This window comes from Fragaria vesca, linkage group LG3, assembly GCF_000184155.1.
Source record: "Fragaria vesca subsp. vesca linkage group LG3, FraVesHawaii_1.0, whole genome shotgun sequence".
NCBI classification, from domain to species: Eukaryota; Viridiplantae; Streptophyta; class Magnoliopsida; order Rosales; family Rosaceae; genus Fragaria; species Fragaria vesca.
This window is the reverse complement of record NC_020493.1, coordinates 17642159-17662554: the sequence shown is the minus strand read 5'-3', so window position 1 is coordinate 17662554 and position 20396 is coordinate 17642159. Positions and strand designations below refer to the sequence as shown.

The window sequence follows — 20396 nt, the reverse complement described above, 5'->3', positions numbered from 1 at the left end:
TATATAATAGGCCCGGCCTGGCCCTAATAAGCCCGTAATACCCCGGCCCGTGTGCGGCCCGTGAGCTTTAATTTTTTTGAATAGCCCACCCCTAAAATTTAAAAAATAAGATTGAGGCCCCGCCCGGCCCGAGTCCGTGAGGCTTAGGTAAGGCCGGGCTTTTTGACCTTGCCCTACCCTAATTGAAAAGGACTAGGACCGGCCCGTTCTAACGGAATGTCATGTGGGCCCATGAACTGTGCAAGTCCTGGACTTGGAAAAGTCGCAAATATGAGACTTCGTAGGAGACCAAGTCCCTCATTTTTTCCTTGTTGGAAAGCTCAAGTCTCAAAATAGGACTATTTTTGGGTTTAGCAGCCATTGTTGGAGTTACCCTAATTGGTCCTAAAATTATTAAATGTAGGCAATTGCAATATGGACCTAAACAAATGAGCAAGTGTCAATATTAATCACAAGCATTTGCAATATGGACCTAAACAAATGAGCAAGTGTCAATATTAATCACAATTCACAAGCACTTGCAATATGCAATATGGACCTAAACAAATGAATGGTCAATGCTTCAATGTAAGTGATGTTTCCTGGCCGGTTCCCCAAACTTTTAATCAGTCAATATTGGCCGAGGAAGTTGAAGACAAAATGTATCTGAAGCGCACTTTCTAATGCACTGCTGAATTCTCTATATAACTCTGAACTCTCTTTTCCGGTGATCCACTCGTATTGTGGGGTTTGACTTCTTGTTCTGGTTTTTTGTTGATTGATAGTTCATTTTGCTTTTCAATGGGGTTATCATGGTCATCATTGTCATCAATAAGGTTATCATGGTCAGCATTGTCATCAAGTTTTTTTTGGGGTCATTCATTGTCATCAAGCTCCCCAAGTTCCTCTGCATCTGTTCCATCAGATGAATCATCAGTTCCTTGTTACAAGTATGATGTGTTTCTGAGTTTCAGGGGTGAAGACACTCGGAAGGGAATTATATTCAATTTATACTATGAATTGCAAAAGGCAGGACGCATTAAAACATTCAAGGATGACGAAGGGCTTGAGATCGGGATGTCTATTTCTTCAAATCTCTTGAGAGCAATCGAAGAATCAAGACTTGTCATAGTTGTTCTCTCACCAAATTATGCTTCTTCTAAATGGTGTTTGGAAGAACTTGTAAATATCTTTCGGTGCATGGAAGGCAAAGACAGAATTCTACCACTTTTTTATAATGTGGATCCCTCTGATGTACGAAATCAAAGGGGGAGTTTTGGAGTAGCTTTATCTGAACACGAAGAAAAGTACCCATACCAGGTGATGAAGCAATGGAGAATGACTTTAGGCAAAGTGGGCAGTCTCTCTGGGTGGGATACTAGGAATTTTAGGTAAGCATGAGAGTAATCTTGGTGCACTCTTTGATTTATTATTAGCCTAATGCTAACCTGAACCTTCTTCCTTGCAGGTCTGAAAGAGAACTTGTCAAACAGATTGTGGAATTTGTGTGCAGTAAAGTCCCTGAAGTGCTACGACCCGTTGCGATCGAGGATGAGGAACTGATCCGCTGAAAGACGGTAACACTAGCTAATATTGGATTGTACTATTTTTTTTTTTGAAAGCGGATTGTACTAATTAGCTTTAGGAAATTGCTTTAGGAAAACTACTTGGTCTTAGTTTTATAGTAGTTAAATATTTGGTGTTGGAACTAATAGGGTATCATTGGTGCTACCACAGAATTTAGAAGAATATACGAAAAAACACTTCTCAGTTGGCCCTTATGGATCAAACGAGGGAGGGAAGAGCAGAGGCGGAGCTAGGATTTAAAACTAACAGGGGCCGGCCAACGAACAAAAGATAAATTATAAACCAATGAAGTAACATAGTATCTAATGAGGAATATCGGGAACCTCTGGCTCAATCGGCAACGGTAAAGACGCTGATGTATTGGCTTCGGGTTCTAATTGCTCGGTACTTTTTCTTTTGAAAAACCCATGGATTGAGGACTGCTTCGGTGCTTCCTCATGTTCTTCTCTGCTAGATGACGAGATCTATGGAAAAAAGGATATTGTTTGTTCGGTTAAAGAGCTCAATAGAAAATGCCCAGAAGAAATAAAGCCCTAGGTTTAGAGACTGATCGGAGTAAGGAAGAGAGAAGTAATCGGAAGAAAGAGAGAAGCGGGCGGTTACCTGAAGGGGAGCGATCAAGGTTTTTAGAGGCGAGAGAGGAAGGTCGTCTTCATGTTTACATATTGTTTGTTCGGTTGTTCCTCTCGTCCTCTCATCCTGGATTAGATTATTAGATAAGGACCTAGATTCCTAATATAATACATATAAATATTAGATTTGTGTCATAATCAAATAGGAAGTAAGCTCGTATTGGCCCACAATTGTATATATGAATAAGGTTAATGGTCACCCAGAAAAAATCATTACATAATGCTGGGGCCTGGGAGTGTCATCACATGAAATAGACTGGGATGAAGATCATCTGTATCAGAATAACAGGGAAATGTATGTATATAATTCCAAGTTGGGGGTGCCAGGGCCATCCAAGGCCTGTGAATGCCTCCGCCCCTGGGGAAGAGTTTCGATGATTATATTCACTCAACGGTGAGACAGTTGGTGATATGTTATGATCATTACGGGATCAACCACATCCGGATCGAATATGACTTCAACGGAGATTCATTGTGGTCAGACACGCATGGTGATCCCGACAAAGATCAAACTAAAATCACGGTAAGTCCACCTCCACAATTTGCTCGTTAAGTTGCAACAAGTCGAATAAAGTACTTACCAGTTAGGTTTGTTTTGATGAGTGAAATAATTAGTCTGGTATACATGCTTGCAGGTCACGGTCACGGTCACGCTTGATTATCCAGATGAATTTTTGACTTCAATGCACGGCTGTTATGAAAAAATTTTGTTTTTGCCAACCGTAATCACCTCACTTACTTTCGCCAGCAACAAAAAAACTTATGGACCGTTTGGAAGTTCAGCTGGAGTTAACTTTTCAATCAATGTGCCGAACAGTAAGATTGTTGGGTTTCATGGCAGGTCCAGCCGCTACAATGGACTTCGTGCAATAGGGGCTCATCTAAAGCCTCTTGAATCTTGATTGTTGATTATCAGAATAAATCGTGAAGATTTATATCATCAGTAGGCAGGAAGTGTATTGCTCTCGAAAATTCAGTGGTTAATTTGCCCGGTTTTCTCCTTCTGTCTGTTTTGTTATTAAAGATTTTCAAGCTATGAAATTCGTTCACCGTTCATTGGATTAGCGATACAAATAGCATAAGCTTGATTATCCGGAAGAATTTTTTACTTCAATTCATGGGCGTTATGACAAGGTTTTGGGTAAGACCTTCATCATCTCTCTCACTTTGAAGAGCAACAAAAATATTTATGGACCATTTGGAGGAGTACTATTAAATGGGAACAATTTCTCAATCGAAGAACCAGGGTGTAAAATTGTTGGATTTCACGGTAAGTTTGACGATAGATTATTTGCATGGCCAGGCCCTGGACTCCGAGCAATAGGAGCCCATTTCAGGCCAATTGAGTAATCACACCTTTGGAGATGGAAAGAAATACTCAAATTCCAACAATTTAGAAACTTTCAACGTTAGTCAGTCGGCTGCAAGCAGCAACTGTAAATTCTTCCTACTTCTGTAGCTCAATGTCTTCTGCAATTGGAACACCTTTGGGTAAAGAATTGTGGTGGCTTGGAAAGAATACGTTATTGAACCCATCAAGGAAATAGAGGTCAAGAACGTATTTATGCAGAGCATCTCTGTCTTGTATTACTAAAATGTCATTCAAATCAGCAACATTTTCGAACATAAATGATTTTAGATGGAATGCAGAATTCAATTGTGCTATGCAAATCGAACAGACGGTATTTATGCAGAATCCAATTGTACTGAAAGACTATAATTTTAAGCGACCCACACATTATACAGGCCCAAGCTCTGGGCTGGCCCAGTTATATGGGTCGGGTCATTGGTGGGATCCGATCATTCCAGTAAACCAAAGGAAATGAAAAGGTTGTGTCACACAGAATCAAAACACAAAACTTTAGAAGGAATGGGAAGAAGTGCGGAACTGGGCGCTTCCCTCGTTCTTGTGGTCAAGCCGAAACTTTTACCCTATTTGATTGCTGCTCTTCGGTGGGAAGTAGTTAGATTTGGTGATTTTGCTGATAGGTTTTGGATTTGATTTGAAAATTTCAATTACAGTCGCTTTTACAATGTCTAATTGTCTATGCTTTGGTGATCTTCTCTCAGCTTTCCTATTAACTTGTTTGGTTCTTATCTGCCCCTATTTTCATAGTGGCATTGCTTCACCTTTCAAATCCAAGGTTGTACTCTTGGGATTTCCGAGTACTATTAAGCATCAGTCCCTCTTCCCTAAAGCCCGTTTCAAATGCATTTTTTTTTTTTTGATGATTTTGATTTTAGAAAAAAGTAACAAGATTTACTTAAAGTGCATCACATGAATTTCCAGATCAAGATGAAAATGTAGCTGTGTAAGTAACAGATAGATTTCAAAAGGTGATTAGGACAACAAGTTTAGGACAGAGCTATGATTTCAAAACAGGGAGGGCTGTTTGACAAAGGAGTTGTATTGCTGGATGGATTAAGGAAAATTTAGATGTTTTACTGTGCATCAAATTTCAATAGTAACACTTGAACGAATAGATTGTGCCTTGAATGTCTGAACTGGGACCGATGCGCTTCCTCTGGAGGTATTGGCTTACTCTTTTTTATCAATGTAATCTTTTGATGTAGGTCTTGTTTGGTCCAACAATGGAACAACTAATTAGAAAATTCTAGCCGTTTAATCAAGAAATGGCCAAGTGACTGAGGAGTTATGTGTGCTGTTAGTCGAGTCGGAATAATCTAGCTTCTATGGAGCTTTATCATTGATAGGACTGGTTTTGAACTTTTGATACACTCTTTCGTCCAGCTATGCATTATTATAGATGGTCTGAAGGTTTGAGCCTTGCACTTCCTTTTCCATAACCTACTCCAGTCTCGCAAAGTTGGTCGACCCGTCTTTGGTTAGTTATTTTACGGTCTATAAAAGTATGTGTCAATCTGTGTACTAGATCAGTATGTTTCAGTTGTTGGTTCTGTGTTAGCTTCAGCTTAAATTTTGTGACATTATGATTCTCTAATATGCTATATTATGATTACAATCATACTAGTTAATCTCATTGGCAGGGGGAAACTTCGTTATGGCTTCAGTTTCAACATCTTACAAACAAGTTTTGGATGGGGTCTCAATTCTGGTGGCATGCTACCATATGGACGATCGACATATTTAGGCGGAACTATGAGAACCTACATGAAAATGGTAATTTTACACTACCAATAATTGATGCATCATTGGCCTCGATTTAAGTGTTATATGTGCTGTTGTTTGGGTGAAAATTTATGCGCTTTCTGTGAGTATCAGCGTACTTGCTCACAACTCATGAGTAGGTTAATTTTGCTTTCATTTTATTGAAGAATAATGCACCTTTACTAACTTTGTTTTTGTTTTATGGTTGGAAAACTTCCAACTTTGGCCTGTTCTGAACTTTCCATCCAAGGAATCATGATGCATGATCAATGTAGTATACGAAGTGACCAAATATAAGAAAAAGAAAGACAAAAGATGGAAAAAAGATGCCAAAAATGAATAAGCGAGTCAGAGTTCTTTGCAATATGAAAATTCTGCATAGGCTGCAGCCTTCTTATTAACTTTGTCCCTGAGTTTGCATAATTTAGATGATGCAATCTCTGGCTCTCTACACCTTGTAAATGTCAGTGGGCTGTTTAGTTTCTTTTTTTTCGTTTTTTAACAAAGGACTCGGTTAAAGAACACATGCTGCATGAACAAGAAACATCATAACTAGATCCATTCACAAATAATCAAGAACACATATGAACATGATTGAATAGGAAACTGGAGATGGACTTCTCCTAGTGGAACTGGGAAACACCTTGATCCCACTCATGTGCCCTTCATTGCAGACCGTGCTTGAGACATCCTTAGCAGCTACTGGTAACAAGAATGAGAGAAGGTCTTCTGTGTTTCAACCCCTGTTGCATTAAGACCTTCTCTCATTCTTACCGGTAGCTGCTGAGGATGTCTCAAGCAGGGTCTGCAATGGAAGGGCTCAGGAGAAGGCAATAGGTATTGAAACAGTGTTGAACACAGGGATATGATTCTCCTTATATATTGGCCAAAACTCTAGTAGCACTCACCATAACGAGTTTCTCCTCATATACTTATTTGTTAATAATTTCTGGCATATCATTAATATATAACTTAATGAATATAGATAATGTTAAGTCCATATTGTCCATATACTATTTTCTTGCCCTTAGAATTAGGGAGTTGATTAATATTTGGTGATAGTATTATGTTGCCATTTGTCTCTTCTATATGCTTATATTGCCATTGCTTGACCTTTATTTTGATTTTGGATATGTACAACGATTCCAGTGTTGACTGTTTGTGTAGTTGTACTGTAAAACCGAAACTAGGTGAGATAGAACATTTTTATTCCTCTGAAACGCACTTTATTTGTGGCTAGTTAAATTAGCACGAGATGTCCTACTTAGCTCATATGGCAACTGTAATTGCAAGCATTAGTCATTTCAACTTATACAGATAGACTTCTTTTGCCTAATGGCATATTCTCTTAAACATGTAAGGTTTTTCTTCAAAGCATTCTGAAAGAATGAACAAATACATAAATGAAACCCTGTAGATGCTAGATTGTAATATGCAGCGGCCGATTTATGAGGGATGTGCCATCAATTAGAAATCTTCCAGGAATCGATTACTGGATATTGCAGTGATACAATTAGACAGACCAAAAGCTTGTTTCATGTGCAACCTTCTGCCATGTGACAATGCCAGACTGTGTGATTAAGTGGTGATTGGAATCATTAGTTGGCTGAGGAAGTCAAAGACAACGATGTAGAGCTTTGTTTATATGGAATTGCAGAAAATGCACAGAAGTATCTATTATTAATAGCGTACATGTCCCTCTCAAACGCGTTATCAATACTAAAACAATCTTGTCTGAGTCTATTTTTCTTACAAGTCTCCGAGTCTATTTTACTAAAAATATTAGTCCACTAGGTTGCTGCTATATCTTCTACAACTTCAATCTCTCTTAGTTTGTACGTAGTTTCTCTTCTCATCTTCATTTCTTGTTTACTTTCTTCTTCCTCGCTTGTTGGTTCAATTTCAATGGCCTCGAGCAGCCAAACAGTGTCCTCATCTCATCCTTCATCAGCTGAATCACCTGCTCCTCCGAGGAAATACGATGTTTTTCTGAGTTTCAGGGGTGAAGACACCCGCAGGACTATTGTCCCCTATATTTACCATGATTTGCAGAAAAGAGAAATTGAAACATTCATGGATGAGTCAGGGCTTATCAGAGGGACGTATATCTCTCCGAGTCTGATAACAGCAATAAAAGAATCCAGGTTAGCGATCGTCGTTCTGTCACCAAACTATGCTAATTCTACATGGTGTTTGGACGAACTGACAATGATTATTCAATGCATGGAAGAGAAGGCCGCAACAGTCATCCCAATCTTCTATGATGTGATTCCCTCTGATGTCCGACATCAGAGAGGGAGTTATGCGAGAGCCTTCAGTAGCCTCCAACAATGGTACAGGTGGTTTACAAGAGCCTTCGCTTGGCACCCAAAAAGTCTCGCACAGGACGATGACAAGGTGAACCAGTGGAGAATTGCTTTAACAAAAGTTGCCAATCTCGCTGGGTTGGAATCAAAAAAATATAGGTAAGATTTCTTCATCCTGACAAGAGTTATAGTTTTTCAGTCTTCTGGGCTTATATTTGTCTAATGATTGTTTGACTTTTTTCCCTTGTAGTTCTGACCTGGAACTTGTCGAATGTATTGTCGAAACCGTGTGCAGTAGCCTACGGCATATTGATGTTGAGTGGGCATGGTCGGCCACGGCAGATTTTGTACCATTTGGAGCAACAAGACGAGCCATGGACAAGGTAATGGGGGCACTTAAAGATGATGAGATCACTGCCATTGGGGTATATGGAATGGGTGGCGTTGGCAAGACAAGTATGGTGAAACATGTCGGTGCACATGCCCGAAAACTTGGTCTTTTTCATCATGTGATTATGGCTGTTGTGTCCCAAACACCTAATTTGAGAGATATTCAAGGCACGCTGGCTGATCTGCTGGGGTTTAAATTGTTGGAGGAGACCGTAGACGGTAGAGCGGCTAGATTGATGGAGAAGATAATGAAAGGAAATAGGATCCTTATAATTTTGGACGACATGTGGGAGAGAATAGACTTGCCCAGAATTGGAATACCGAGCCAGCATGAGCTTCAAAAGTGCAGTTCCAAATTCGTATTCACCACAAGGAGATTGAATGTTTGTCATTCGATGGAGAGCCAAGCAACGATTCCTCTCTTAGGTTTATCAAATGATGATGCTTGGAACCTGTTTGTGAAGAAAACAATAAAGTCTTTTCATGAATCAACAATCTTTTATAATGTAGCGAGGACTGTAGCTAAAGAATGTGCTGGTCTCCCAGTAGCATTGGTAGCAGTTGCAAGGGCACTTGGAGATAAGGACTTGGATGATTGGACTGAAGCAGCTAGACGATTGAAGGCTGCTCAACCTGCCAACTATGAAGATAAGAGAGTTGTGTTCAGATGTATAAAGTTGAGCTATGATTACTTGACACCTGATGATGACAACATCTCCAAGAAATTATTCTTGCTTTGCTGTCTGTTTCCTGAAGATTCTGATATTAAGGTCGAAGACTTGTTGGTGTATGCACTTGGGAAAGGACTATTTCAAGATGCTGACACAATCAATGCAGCCAGAGCCAAAGCCCATTTGGTGGTCAATTACCTGAAAGATTCTAGCTTACTTTTGGAAAGTGAACACTACGGATTTGTGAAGATGCATGACGTAATTCGAGATGTGGCCGTATCAATTTCATTATCGGAAGATGGATCACGGTTTTTGGTTAAAGCTGGTTGTGAATTAAAGTATTGGCCAAGGATCACTCATCAAGACTACTGCGCAATCTCCCTAATGAGGAACGAAATTCACGAGCTTCCCGAAAGGTTGGTGTGTTCAAAACTCCAGATTTTATTACTACAGAGCAATAGCATAAATGAGATTCCAATCCTTTTCTTTCAAAGTTCCAAAGAATTGAGGGTCTTAGATCTTAGCGAGACTAGAATTTTGTGTCTGCCGATATCATTAGGTCTCCTAACCAACCTCCAAGCTCTCTATTTAGATGAATGCAAGAGATTAGTTGATATATTCATACTTGGAAATTTGAAGAACCTTCAGATTCTTAGTATGAAGAACTTTGGAGGAACCACTCTTCAAAAAGAAATGCCGCAAGAAATAGGATACTTGACTAATCTTAAGATGTTGGACGTCACAGATGCATGTTTTGAAACAGTTCCCCCTAAATTGATATCCAACTTGAATGGATTAGAAGAATTGTACATGAAATGTGACTTTTGCGACTGGGGCTGTAGAACAGAAGAGGGTGGTTTGTTTTCTTTTGTTTTTCCCAATAATGCTAGCTTTGATGAGATAACAGGGTTATCACGTTTAAACAGTTTGAAAGTTCAGATATATGATGTAAAATGCTTGCCTCCACTGGTTGGGTTCAGTCCCAATTGGGTCAACTTCGATATCTGTATCAGCACAAAAGAATTTATGAAACAGTCCTATTACGGACGCTTTTTCGAGAGGAAACTAACTGTCAAGATGGATGCACAACGTCATTTCTCTCGGTATTTGACTCTAAACACAAGCATGAGAAATTTACCAGACTGGTTTATCAATGTAGTGACAGAGAAAGCAGAGATACTAGAGTACATAGGGTACAGGGGATTAGAGAACATTCTTGTGGAATATCACCATGGGAGATTACATGAGCTAAAGTACCTTGGTGTCATTGAGTGCGAGGTGGTTGGAGAGTTGATGAACTCCCAAACAACATGGGTTCCGAATAGACCTGTGTTTGAGAGCTTGGAAGAGTTGTATCTAGAAGGAGTCGATGGCCTGAAAGAGTTATGTGTTGGTGAGTTACCAGCTGGGTCTCTGGGAAATCTTAAGTTGTTAAGTGTGAGAAATTGCCCGCATCTTTTAAATGCACTCTTACCATCACATCTGTTGCCCAGCCTACAAAATCTGGAGATACTACATTGTGAGTACACAAAGGATGCGAGAGGAACCGCATATGTGTTTGGATTTGAATACAGGTTGACAGAAAAAATCGTCTTACCGAAATTGAGACAGATAACATTATGTTATCTTGTGAACCTACAAAGCATATCCTATGGTTATACTCCTAGTGGAGTCTTCCGTAATCTCAACAGTTTGGCAATTCATGGGAGCCAGAAATTGAAATATCTGTTGACGTACGAAGTAGCTATATCTCTTTTCCAATTGGAACTCCTCTGGGTGGAGGAGTGTTCCGACATGGAAACAGTTATTCAATTAGGCTCGAATACAAATGGAAGCAGAATAGTTTTTCCAAAATTGAAGGAAATGTATTTGAATAGTCTTCCACGGCTCACATGGATCTACAATTGGGATACCGTTCAGTGCCCTTCATTGGAACACTTGTATGTGTGCAAGTGCCCCAGACTTGTAGACCATGCTGCTGCTTTCCAAAGCAGAAACTACGTCAAAACAAATGATGAAGGGCATTTTGCGATTATATTTGAGAGGTACGATCCTTTTCCATAAGGTTTATTGATATGCTGCTTTTTGTGTTCTGTTCTCTCCTTTTATTTTCCTGTCAAACTTCTTTCTTATTTTTCGTTGTCTTCTTTTTCTGTTCATGTTCAGACTTAGTACAATAGTTTTATTTGTTACCAATTGGTAAGCCTCACTAATCGTCTATGTTTTTTTTGTTATCAAGCAAATGACTTCCTTGTAATTATCATTCATCCGTGCAAAATGTATACATTGATGGTGGACTAGCTCCTGGCATCTTAGTGAATTTGTGTTGTGAAAGTCTAAATACAGATTGCAGATATAAGTGTATTGAAAGAACTGAGAAAAATGACTGCATTACGTATATAATATACTTTTTGTTTATATTTTTGGCTTGATTTATAAAATCTGGTGTTGCATTTTAGTTTAGGTTTGCATTAATTTCTAATCAGATAGTGTATGTAGTGTAATTTTGAGACACATTGTATTGCTCACTAATTTTCTTCTAATCACTTGCTATCAGATTGTTCCACCGCCAATTCAACCCAGAAGAGATTCCTCAGTTCTTCTCCAAAAAAGAAAGTGATTTCTCAACAGGCTCTTCATTGAAGGCTGATCCAGGCTCTTCATTGAAGGCGGATCCAATGCAAGGCTCACCTAGGCTTTGGGTTAAGCCCAGGTGAGAATTTCAGGTAAAAAACAAAAAAACTTGTGTAGATTATTGTAAGCATAGACATTATGTAGAGATAAGAGTCTTCAATGTAATGCGCAACATACATTATGTAGATTATTTTAAGCATAGACAATTTCTTTTGATACGGTAAACTTCATGTAATTAATTAAGAACTTCTAGATGTTCTTGTGGTGATAAGTATCCTCATTCCTCGTGGTCCATATTTGCTATTTGTTGAATATGAAGTTTGAACCCTTGATCTGTCTCTGTTAAGGACTTAAGGCTATTAAACTATTCATAGTTCTTCCAGTGGAGTTTGCTTGATTATCCTTCAAGAAAGTTTGAGGGCTGGAACGGGTGGAAACAAGGCACCCTCTTTATGGCCGGGGAGGAGGTTTTGCTGAAGTCTGTTGTTCTTGCTGTCCCTGCCTATCCCATGAGCTGTTTCATGCTTCCTCTTGGTACATGCAGGGATATTAGTTCTATTCTCAGCAATTTTTGGTGGCTAAAAGTCATAATGGAAACAAAATCAATTGGAAGAGCTGGGACTAATTGGGCAACCCTAAATCTGAAAGAGGTATGGGATTCGGTGATTTACACCAATATAACCTCGACTAACAGGATTGTACAAGAGCCTGAATCTTCCCTAGCTAATTGTTCTTTCATGGAAGCGGAGAAAGTTTATCGGGATTCTTGGGGTTGGACTAAGCCTCATTGAAGCAAGGGATAGCTTCTTGGTGAAGGTTCCCGGCAGCAGGTCATAAGTGGCTATGAGATAAATAACTGGGGAGTGATTTTAACGATGCAATCGGAGTATTGAGAAGGAAAGGATCCTGCTTCTGGAAAACATTCATTGGCTACCTCCCATCCCCGGAGTTTACAAGGTTGAAGCTCAATCTAGCTACTCACGTTCTTAGCTCGGAATGATGGCCTTCGCTGCCCTTTTTGTTCCCCGGAGATTTGAACCTGGCTTTCCGTCGGAGCTCCTTTTTGCTCGGCAACTGTACTGTCTGCTGCTAGCCTGCCAGTACTATGTTGTATTAGTCGATCTGTATTCTTGCCTTTGTTTTTCACGTCCTTCTGTACTACTTGTGCAGTTGTGCCTCAGTCTCCGCTTGACCCTTTGGGCTTGACCCACAATGAAATTTCGTCATTTACAAAAACAAAACAAAAAATGCACAGAAGTGTCTATTCAATTATTTAAAAGTAATTTTCTAAAAGTCTCCGAATCCAAGTCCACCCCATGCTCTTTTAAAGACCTAGGACTTCATCCACGTCAGCCCCATGACCTGGTCATGAAAAACCAAAGTCCACCCATAAAAAAAAAAACATCCAAACAGCCATTGGGCCTTCCCTTAGGTCAGGGGTCTGATCCAGGCATTCATTTCTTCCTTTCCACCTCAACACACTCCTCCCTCGTGGCTGACGTCAGCCAAGTTGCAGCAGCTGGACCCCTACAATTAACGCACTCCAAGAACACGTGTTTTACACGAATACACATTAGCCTTTCATTTTCACGTGCAACACACTTGCTCTTCACATGAAAAACATATGGCCCCTAGAGGACACATGTCAGAGGCTAGCGGGTTTCAAACTTTTAAAACAAACATTCCTTTAATCCCAACCATTGGTTTCAATTATAGATTGAATCGGACGGCTTCAATTTAATTGTCAATTTCTTTTAATACCTAATTTGGAAAAATCTGAAATTAATATAAAAAAAAAACCTTTATTTCCATTACTTTTTCTTATATAAGTCATAAAATAACTACATTAATTTCAATATGTCATTTTAAAATTATTATTACCTTTAAATATTTTTAATAATTTTTTTATTAACATATTAAATTATTATTCATACATAAATACCTAATAATAAAATTTAATAAACAGTCATGATGACAGCGCGACCAAAAATCTAAAATCAGTGAAAACTGCAGCCTAAATCATGAGGGACTCACTCGTCACTCAGGCCTTCCCAACGAAGACCAGAGGCTGGACTTGCTCGTATGAGTCTTATCTCTTCTACCCACAACCCAAACCTCACTCTTGCTCGTTTCTGAACCATCCATCATTCTTACGCTTAGTCTCTCATCCAGTGGCGTAGGGAGGGTAGGGCGAGAAGGGTCAATTGACCCTTCTAGCTATTTGAATTAAGCAGCCATTCGTTGAAATATCTGATAATCACATATATAAACTATGATTAATGACCCTCCTCATATAAGAAAATCTGTATAATTGAAAGGGAACATGATCAAAAGTTTTGATCTTATGGCCCATTCACCCTACAAGTCCAGTGTTTAGACGGGTGTCCACCATGTTTTAACTTTTTACTGCATTTTATTTATTAAGTGGCCAATTAATAATGATTCTGTCCCATAAATCAACACGGTTAAACAATATATATTTAAATTTATACACCCTTTTTTCACTCATGGTCTCTAGCAAATCAAGTCAAAATTAGAAGAATGAAATATAAAGTAATATATCTAGTATTTTTTTTAACAATGGATGTAATTTATGTTATTTGATGAAGTTCATCTTTGTCCAAACCCCACCAACAACCAAGATTGATCGGGTTAAATAATTTATCAAATGCTGATTTAGTGTGAAGGATATAGGTTGATTAAGAAGAGTTAAATTTTGACCCTTCTAAATAATATTTCTGGCTACGCCACTGCTCTCATCGTTGTTTCTTGTTTACTTTCTTCTTCGTCGCTTGATGGTTCAATTTCAATGGCCTCAAGCAGCCAAACAACATCTTCATCTCATCCTTCATCAGCTCAATCATTAAATGCTCCTCCTCTGATGAGAAGGAAATACGATGTTTTTCTGAGTTTCAGGGGTGAAGATACTCGTAGGACCATTGTCACCACTATCTATCATGAATTGCAGAACAGAGGAATTGAAACATTCATGGATGAGACAGGGCTTATCAGAGGAACGTATATTTCTCCAAGTCTGCGGACAGCAATCTAAGAATCCAGGTCAGCGATCGTTGTTCTGTCGCCAAACTATGCTGATTCTAGATGGTGTTTGGAAGAACTGACACTGAGCCTTCAATGCATGGAAGAGAAGAGCACAACAGTCATCCCAATCTTTTATGATGTGAATCCCTCTGATGTACGACATCAGAGAGGGAGTTTTGCAAGAGCCTTCACTAGCCGCCAACAATGTTTCTGGTGGTTTACAAGAGCCTTCACTTGGCACCATAAAAGTCTCGCACAAGACGATGACAAGTTGAACCAGTGGAGAGTTGCTTTAACAAAAGTTGCCAATCTCACTGGGTTGGAATCAAAAAAATATAGGTAAGATTTCTTCATCCTGACAAGAGTTATAGTTTTTCAATCTTCTCGATTTGTATTTGTCTGATGATTGTTTGACTTTTTTTCCTTGTAGTTCTGACCTGGAACTTGTCAAATGCATTGTCGAAACCGCATGCAGTAACCTACTACATATTGATGTTGAGTGCGCATGGTCGTCCACCGGAGATTTTGTAGAATTTGGAGCAACAAGACTAGCCATGGACAACGTAATGAGGGCACTTAAAGATGATGAGATCACTGTCATTGGGGTAAGACAAGTATGGTGAAACATGTCGGTGCACAAGCAAAGAAACTCGGTCTTTTTCATCATGTGATTATGGCTGTTGTGTCCCAAACACCTAATTTGAGAGATATTCAAGGTGCGCTGGTTGATCTGCTAGGGTTAAAATTGTTGGAGGAGACTGTAGACGGTAGAGCGGCTAGATTGATGGAGAAGATAATGATGAGAAGAAATAGGATCCTTATAATCCTGGACGACATGTGGGAGAGAATAGATTTGTCCAGCATTGGAATACCGAGCCAGCATGAACTTCAAATTAAAGTGCAGTTCCAAATTCGTATTCACCACAAGGAGATTGAATGTTTGTCATTCGATGGAGAGCCAAGCAACGATTCCTCTCCTAGGTTTATCAGATGATGATGCTTGGAATCTGTTTGTGAAAAAAACAAGAAAGTCTTTTCATGAATCAACAATCTTTTATAATGTAGCGAGGACTGTAGCTAAAGAATGTGCTGGTCTTCAGTAGCATTGGTAGCAGTTGCAAGGGCACTTGGAGATAAAGACTTGGACGATTGGACTGAAGCAGCTAGACGACTGAAGGCTGCTCAACCCGCCAACTATGAAGATGAGGGAGATGTGTTCAAATGTATAAAGTTGAGCTATGATTACTTGAGACCTGATGATGACAACATTGCCAAGTTATTCTTTTTGCTTTGCTGTCTATTCCCTGAAGATTCTGAGATTGAGGTCGAATACTTGTTGGTGTATGCACTTGGGAAAGGACTATTTCGAGATGCTGACACAATCAAAGCTGCCAGAGCAAAAGCTCATTCGGTGGTCAAGTACCTTAAAGCTTCTAGCTTACTACTGAACAGCGCACGCTACGGGTTTGTGAAGATGCATGACGTAATTCGAGATGTGGCCATATCAATTGCATTATCGGAAGATGGATCAAGGTTTTTGGTTCAAGCTGGTTGTGAATTGAAGGATTGGCCAGCGAATATTGCAGATGATGACTACTCCGCAATCTCGCTAATGAGGAACAAAATTCACAAGCTTCCCCACAAGTTGGTATGTTCAAAACTCCAGATTTTATTACTACAGAGCAATAGTATAAATGAGATTCCAAACCCTTTCTTTCAAAGTCTCCATGAATTGAGGGTCTTAAATCTTAGCGAGACTAATATTTCCTTTCTACCATCATCATTAAGTCTCCTAACCAACCTCCAAGCTTTGTATTTAGATGAATGCAAGAGAATAATTGACATATCCATACTCGGAAAACTGAATAACCTTCAGATTCTTAGCATGAAGAGCCTTGACATAATTGTTAGGGGAGGAATTCGTCAAAAAGCATTGCCGCAAGAAATAGGATACTTGACTAATCGTAAGATGTTGGACGTCACAGATGCATGTTGTGAAACGTTTCCCCCTAAAGTGATATCCAACTTGAATGGATTAGAAGTGATAAAGTAGTATGGGGTTCACATCCAAAACCAATTGGCAATGGGTGGAGTGGCCCAAACCCTTATTAACCCACAGGCAAGGTCCCATATTCCCGATGTGGGATTGATATCTCAACACGCCCCCGCACGTGTGGCGAATTTTCAAGCCTAACATGTGGACAACATTTGGGGTGACGTGGAGTGCGTGTGGCCTTTGGGCTTCACACGTGAACGTGGGTAACCCGCTCTGATACCATGATAAAGTAGTCTGGGGTTCACATCCAAAACCAATTGGCAATGGGTGAAGTGGCCCAAACCCTTATTAACCCACAGACAAGGTCCCATATTCCCGATGTGGGATTGATATCTCAACGAGAAGAATCGTACATGAAATGTGACTTTTGCGACTGGGGCTGTAGAGCTTTTCCCAATAATGCAAGCTTTGATGAGATAACTGGGTTATCACGCTTAAACAGTTTAAAAGTTCAGATGTCTGATGTAAAGTGCTTGCCTCCACAGGTTGGGTTCGGTCCCAATTCGGTCAACTTCGATATCTGTATCAGCACAAAAGAATTTATGAACCAGTCCTATTACGGACGCTTTTTCGAGAGGAAACTAACTGTCCAATTGGATGCACATGAGCACATCGGCATCTCTCTCGGTATCTCGGTATTTGACTAAACACAAGCATGAAAAATTTACCAGACTGGTTTATCGATGTGGTGACAGAGAAAGCAGAGATACTAGAGTACACAGGGTACATGGGTTTAGATATTCTTGAGGAATATCACCATGGGGGATTACGTGCGCTCAAGTACCTTGGTATAATCGAGTGCGGTGTTGTGGATCGAGTGTTGTTGAACTCAAGAGGAACGGACAAGGGTTCCAAATACACCTGTGTTTGAGAGCTTGGAAGAGTTGTATCTGGAAGGGGTCCAATTGGAACTATTATGTACCGGTGAGTTAGCAGCAAGGTCCCTGTCCAGTCTTAAGTTGTTAAATGTGAGAAATTGCCCACGTCTTGGGCATGCACTGTTACCATCAGATCTGTTGCCCTGCCTACGAAATCTGGAGATAATACATTGTGAGTCCACAAAGGATGCACGACGAAGCAGACTTGAATATGTGTTTGGATTTGATTTCCTGGAGACAGAAAAAAAGTTATTACCAAAATTGAGAGAGATAACATTATGTTATCTTGTGTGTCTAAGAAGCATTTGCTGTGGTCATCCTCCTAGTGGAGTCTTCCGTAATCTTAACAGTTTGGCAATTCATGGCTGCCGCGAACTGATGTATATATTTGAGTATCATGTAGCTGAATCTCTTTCCCAATTGGAACTTCTCTGGGTAGAAGAGTGCTCCGACTTGGTAACAATAATTCATTCAAGCAGGAATACAGAGGACCTAGTTTTTCCAAAATTGAAGGAAATGTATTTGAATAGTCTTCCACAGCTCATAGTGCTCCACAACGGGGGTAGTGTTCAGTGCCCTTCATTAGAACACTTGTATTTGTGCATGTGCCCCCGACTCTTACACCTTTCGGCTTCTGAATTCCAAAGCAAGAACCACGTCAAAGCCAATGATGAAGGGCATTTTGCAATTATATTTGAAAGGTACGATCCTATGCCATAAGGTTCATTTATGTGCTGTTTGTTGTGTTCTGACTTAGTACAATAGTTTTCTTTGTTACCCATTGGTAATCCTCATTCATCCTTTATGTTTTTCATTTAGTATTCAAGCAAATGACTTCTGTCAGTTCTGTGTATGATAGTTCAGTCATCAGTGCAATAAGTTTACATTGATGTGGACTAGCTCCTGGCATCTTAGTGAATTTATGTTGTATTAAAAGAGTGCAGAAAGTTAAAGAGTGTATGAGTTTACGAAAAAAATAAAAACTGAGAAAAAAAACTGCGTTACATATATATTATAGGACCAATGATAAAATAATACATTTAAAAGTAATAAATGATAAAAATGTTAACAAATGTTTCTTATAATAAAACAATACATCAATTTAAATTCTTTAAACCGTTGTCCATAAATTTTAAAAAAATTACATATCATGCCACTGACAAAAATAATAACACATTAACCATCATCATCTCTCTCGCTCTCAAAAATACACAGGTCCAGACCGACCTCGTCCAGACGTCAACGTTTTACAGCGGGGTGGAGCTGCGAATTGCTCCTCCGTCGTCCGACCGCCTCTCGGCGCAAGGTTGGTGTCCACGTCTTCCTCTCGCCGTCCCTGACATCTTTGTTGTATCAGATTTCATGGAGGAACGATACTAAAAGAGAATCAGAGGAGAGAAGTGTTTTCTGGGTTCGCCGGCGAGTTTACGAATCTGGCCACGGCGGCGGACATGAATGGTGGTGGTAGCTTCGCCTCAATCTGGAGAACGTCTCTATGACCTTATTTTTTTGAAGAGAAGCTCGGAGGAGGGAGAATCGAAGAGAAGAAGTTCTAGGATTTTCCGGCGAGAGTTTGACGGATTCCGGTGAGCTTCTATTTCGACACAGGTATTAAAGTTGGTCTATTCGATGAGCTTTACATGTTTCTATAATTGGAATTGAGATTGGTTGGGTGTTGAAGAAGTTGGGTTTTGGCAGAGGAGGACCGCCGTGTGTGCTGTTGTGCACGACGGTGGTGGAGGTGTTTCTATTGTTTTCTGGTTTTGAATTTGTATAGTTGGATTGATGATTAGTATGTTGTCTGGAATTATAGAAATTGTAGAATTGGAGGTAGAGAGCTGAGTTGCAGGTTTGTTTGGGTTTACTGTGTTTGGTGTTGGCAGTGGTGGTAATGGTGGTGTTTCAATCTTAGTTTAGTGATTTCCAGTAGTTATGAATCTCAAAGCATGTTTGTGATTGTTATATATGTTGGAATTAGATGAATTGGAGAATTGGAAGCAGTTGGGATTCCGGTAATGGGTGACCACTGTGAAGTTACTGTTTTCGGTGGCGGAAGTTTCATGTAGTTGCTGACATTGTTAGTTTACTGATTATGAAGGAGTAAAGCTTTGAAGTATGATTGTTATAGAGATGGAAAAGTGTAGCTGACAACAAGAAATGGATAGGAGATGCCTATGGAGAATCTAAGTTGAGCAAGATGGGTGTCCTTAGTAATTGTGAGGACTATGATCATTTTCTATTTTGGACCAAGTTAATTGATCATCTTGATTTGGAATGATTCTTCAAAGACCAAACGAGATGATTCATGGTGGCGACCGGAAGGTGTTCAATCTTTCGATCAGTTACGTCGACGAGATGGCAAATGCTGTTAATGTATTTGGATTAGATTCATGATCAATTGAGGTTCAAATATATATTCTTGGGTCTCTGTAGTGCCAATCTCTTTCCATGTGATCTTGATCAGCACCCTTGTAAGTTGTAACATCATTTGTTTTTAAGCAATGAACTTACCTGTCCGAGCTAAACCAGCAAGCTTTTGGTAAAATAATGACCATATCCTATGATTTGTGTTCTTAATTACCATGTCTCTCTTCTTTATTTAGTACGAAGAACCAAGGATTCCTTCAGAGAGATAAACAAACTAGTTGCTATTTGACTCTTTCTTGATACAAATTTTATGAGGCACTCGGGCAAATACCAAGAAAATTACTAGTCCTTTTTTGCTTGTCCAAACTGGGTTTTCGACTTCATAATTTCTAATTTACATATTGATAAAAGCATGCAAATTATACTGTCATAAGTTCAAGTTGTAACTATGCATGTAACTATACATAGTTACATAGATAGTTACATGGATAGTTACATAGATAGTTACATGGATAGTTACATTGATAGTTAGATGCATAGTTACATAGATGCATAGTTATATGCATAATTACACAGATTGATAGTAGTTACATTGGCAAGATAATGTAGTTACACAAGTGTATCATGTATGTAACTACCCAAGTAACTATCAATCTGTAGTTACATGAATAGTTACATAGATGGATAGTTACATGGATAGTTACATAGATAGTTACATGGATAG

At 39.4% G+C, this 20396-nt stretch overlaps 3 protein-coding genes and 1 pseudogene across 3 annotated transcripts; all 4 read left to right on the top strand.

The window, feature by feature from the left end:
* The first annotated feature begins 780 nt into the window (after positions 1-780).
* LOC101315324 (TMV resistance protein N-like) lies at positions 781-1550 on the top strand. Its single transcript, XM_004295871.1, has 2 exons — positions 781-1370; positions 1448-1550. The coding sequence occupies exons 1-2, from the start codon at positions 781-783 to the stop codon at positions 1548-1550; spliced, it is 693 nt and encodes a 230-aa protein (XP_004295919.1).
* A 5683-nt stretch (positions 1551-7233) lies between these two features.
* Positions 7234-9291, top strand: LOC101315035 (disease resistance protein At4g27190-like). Its single transcript, XM_004295870.1, has 3 exons — positions 7234-7793; positions 7885-9111; positions 9255-9291. The coding sequence occupies exons 1-3, from the start codon at positions 7234-7236 to the stop codon at positions 9289-9291; spliced, it is 1824 nt and encodes a 607-aa protein (XP_004295918.1).
* Positions 9288-11613, top strand: LOC101304748. The gene is made up of 2 exons (XM_004294485.1): positions 9288-10740; positions 11253-11613. The coding sequence occupies exons 1-2, from the start codon at positions 9353-9355 to the stop codon at positions 11410-11412; spliced, it is 1548 nt and encodes a 515-aa protein (XP_004294533.1). The 5' UTR covers positions 9288-9352; the 3' UTR covers positions 11413-11613.
* Positions 11614-14138: 2525 nt separating this feature from the next.
* LOC101314737 lies at positions 14139-18685 on the top strand (annotated as a pseudogene).
* The last annotated feature ends 1711 nt before the right edge of the window (positions 18686-20396 follow it).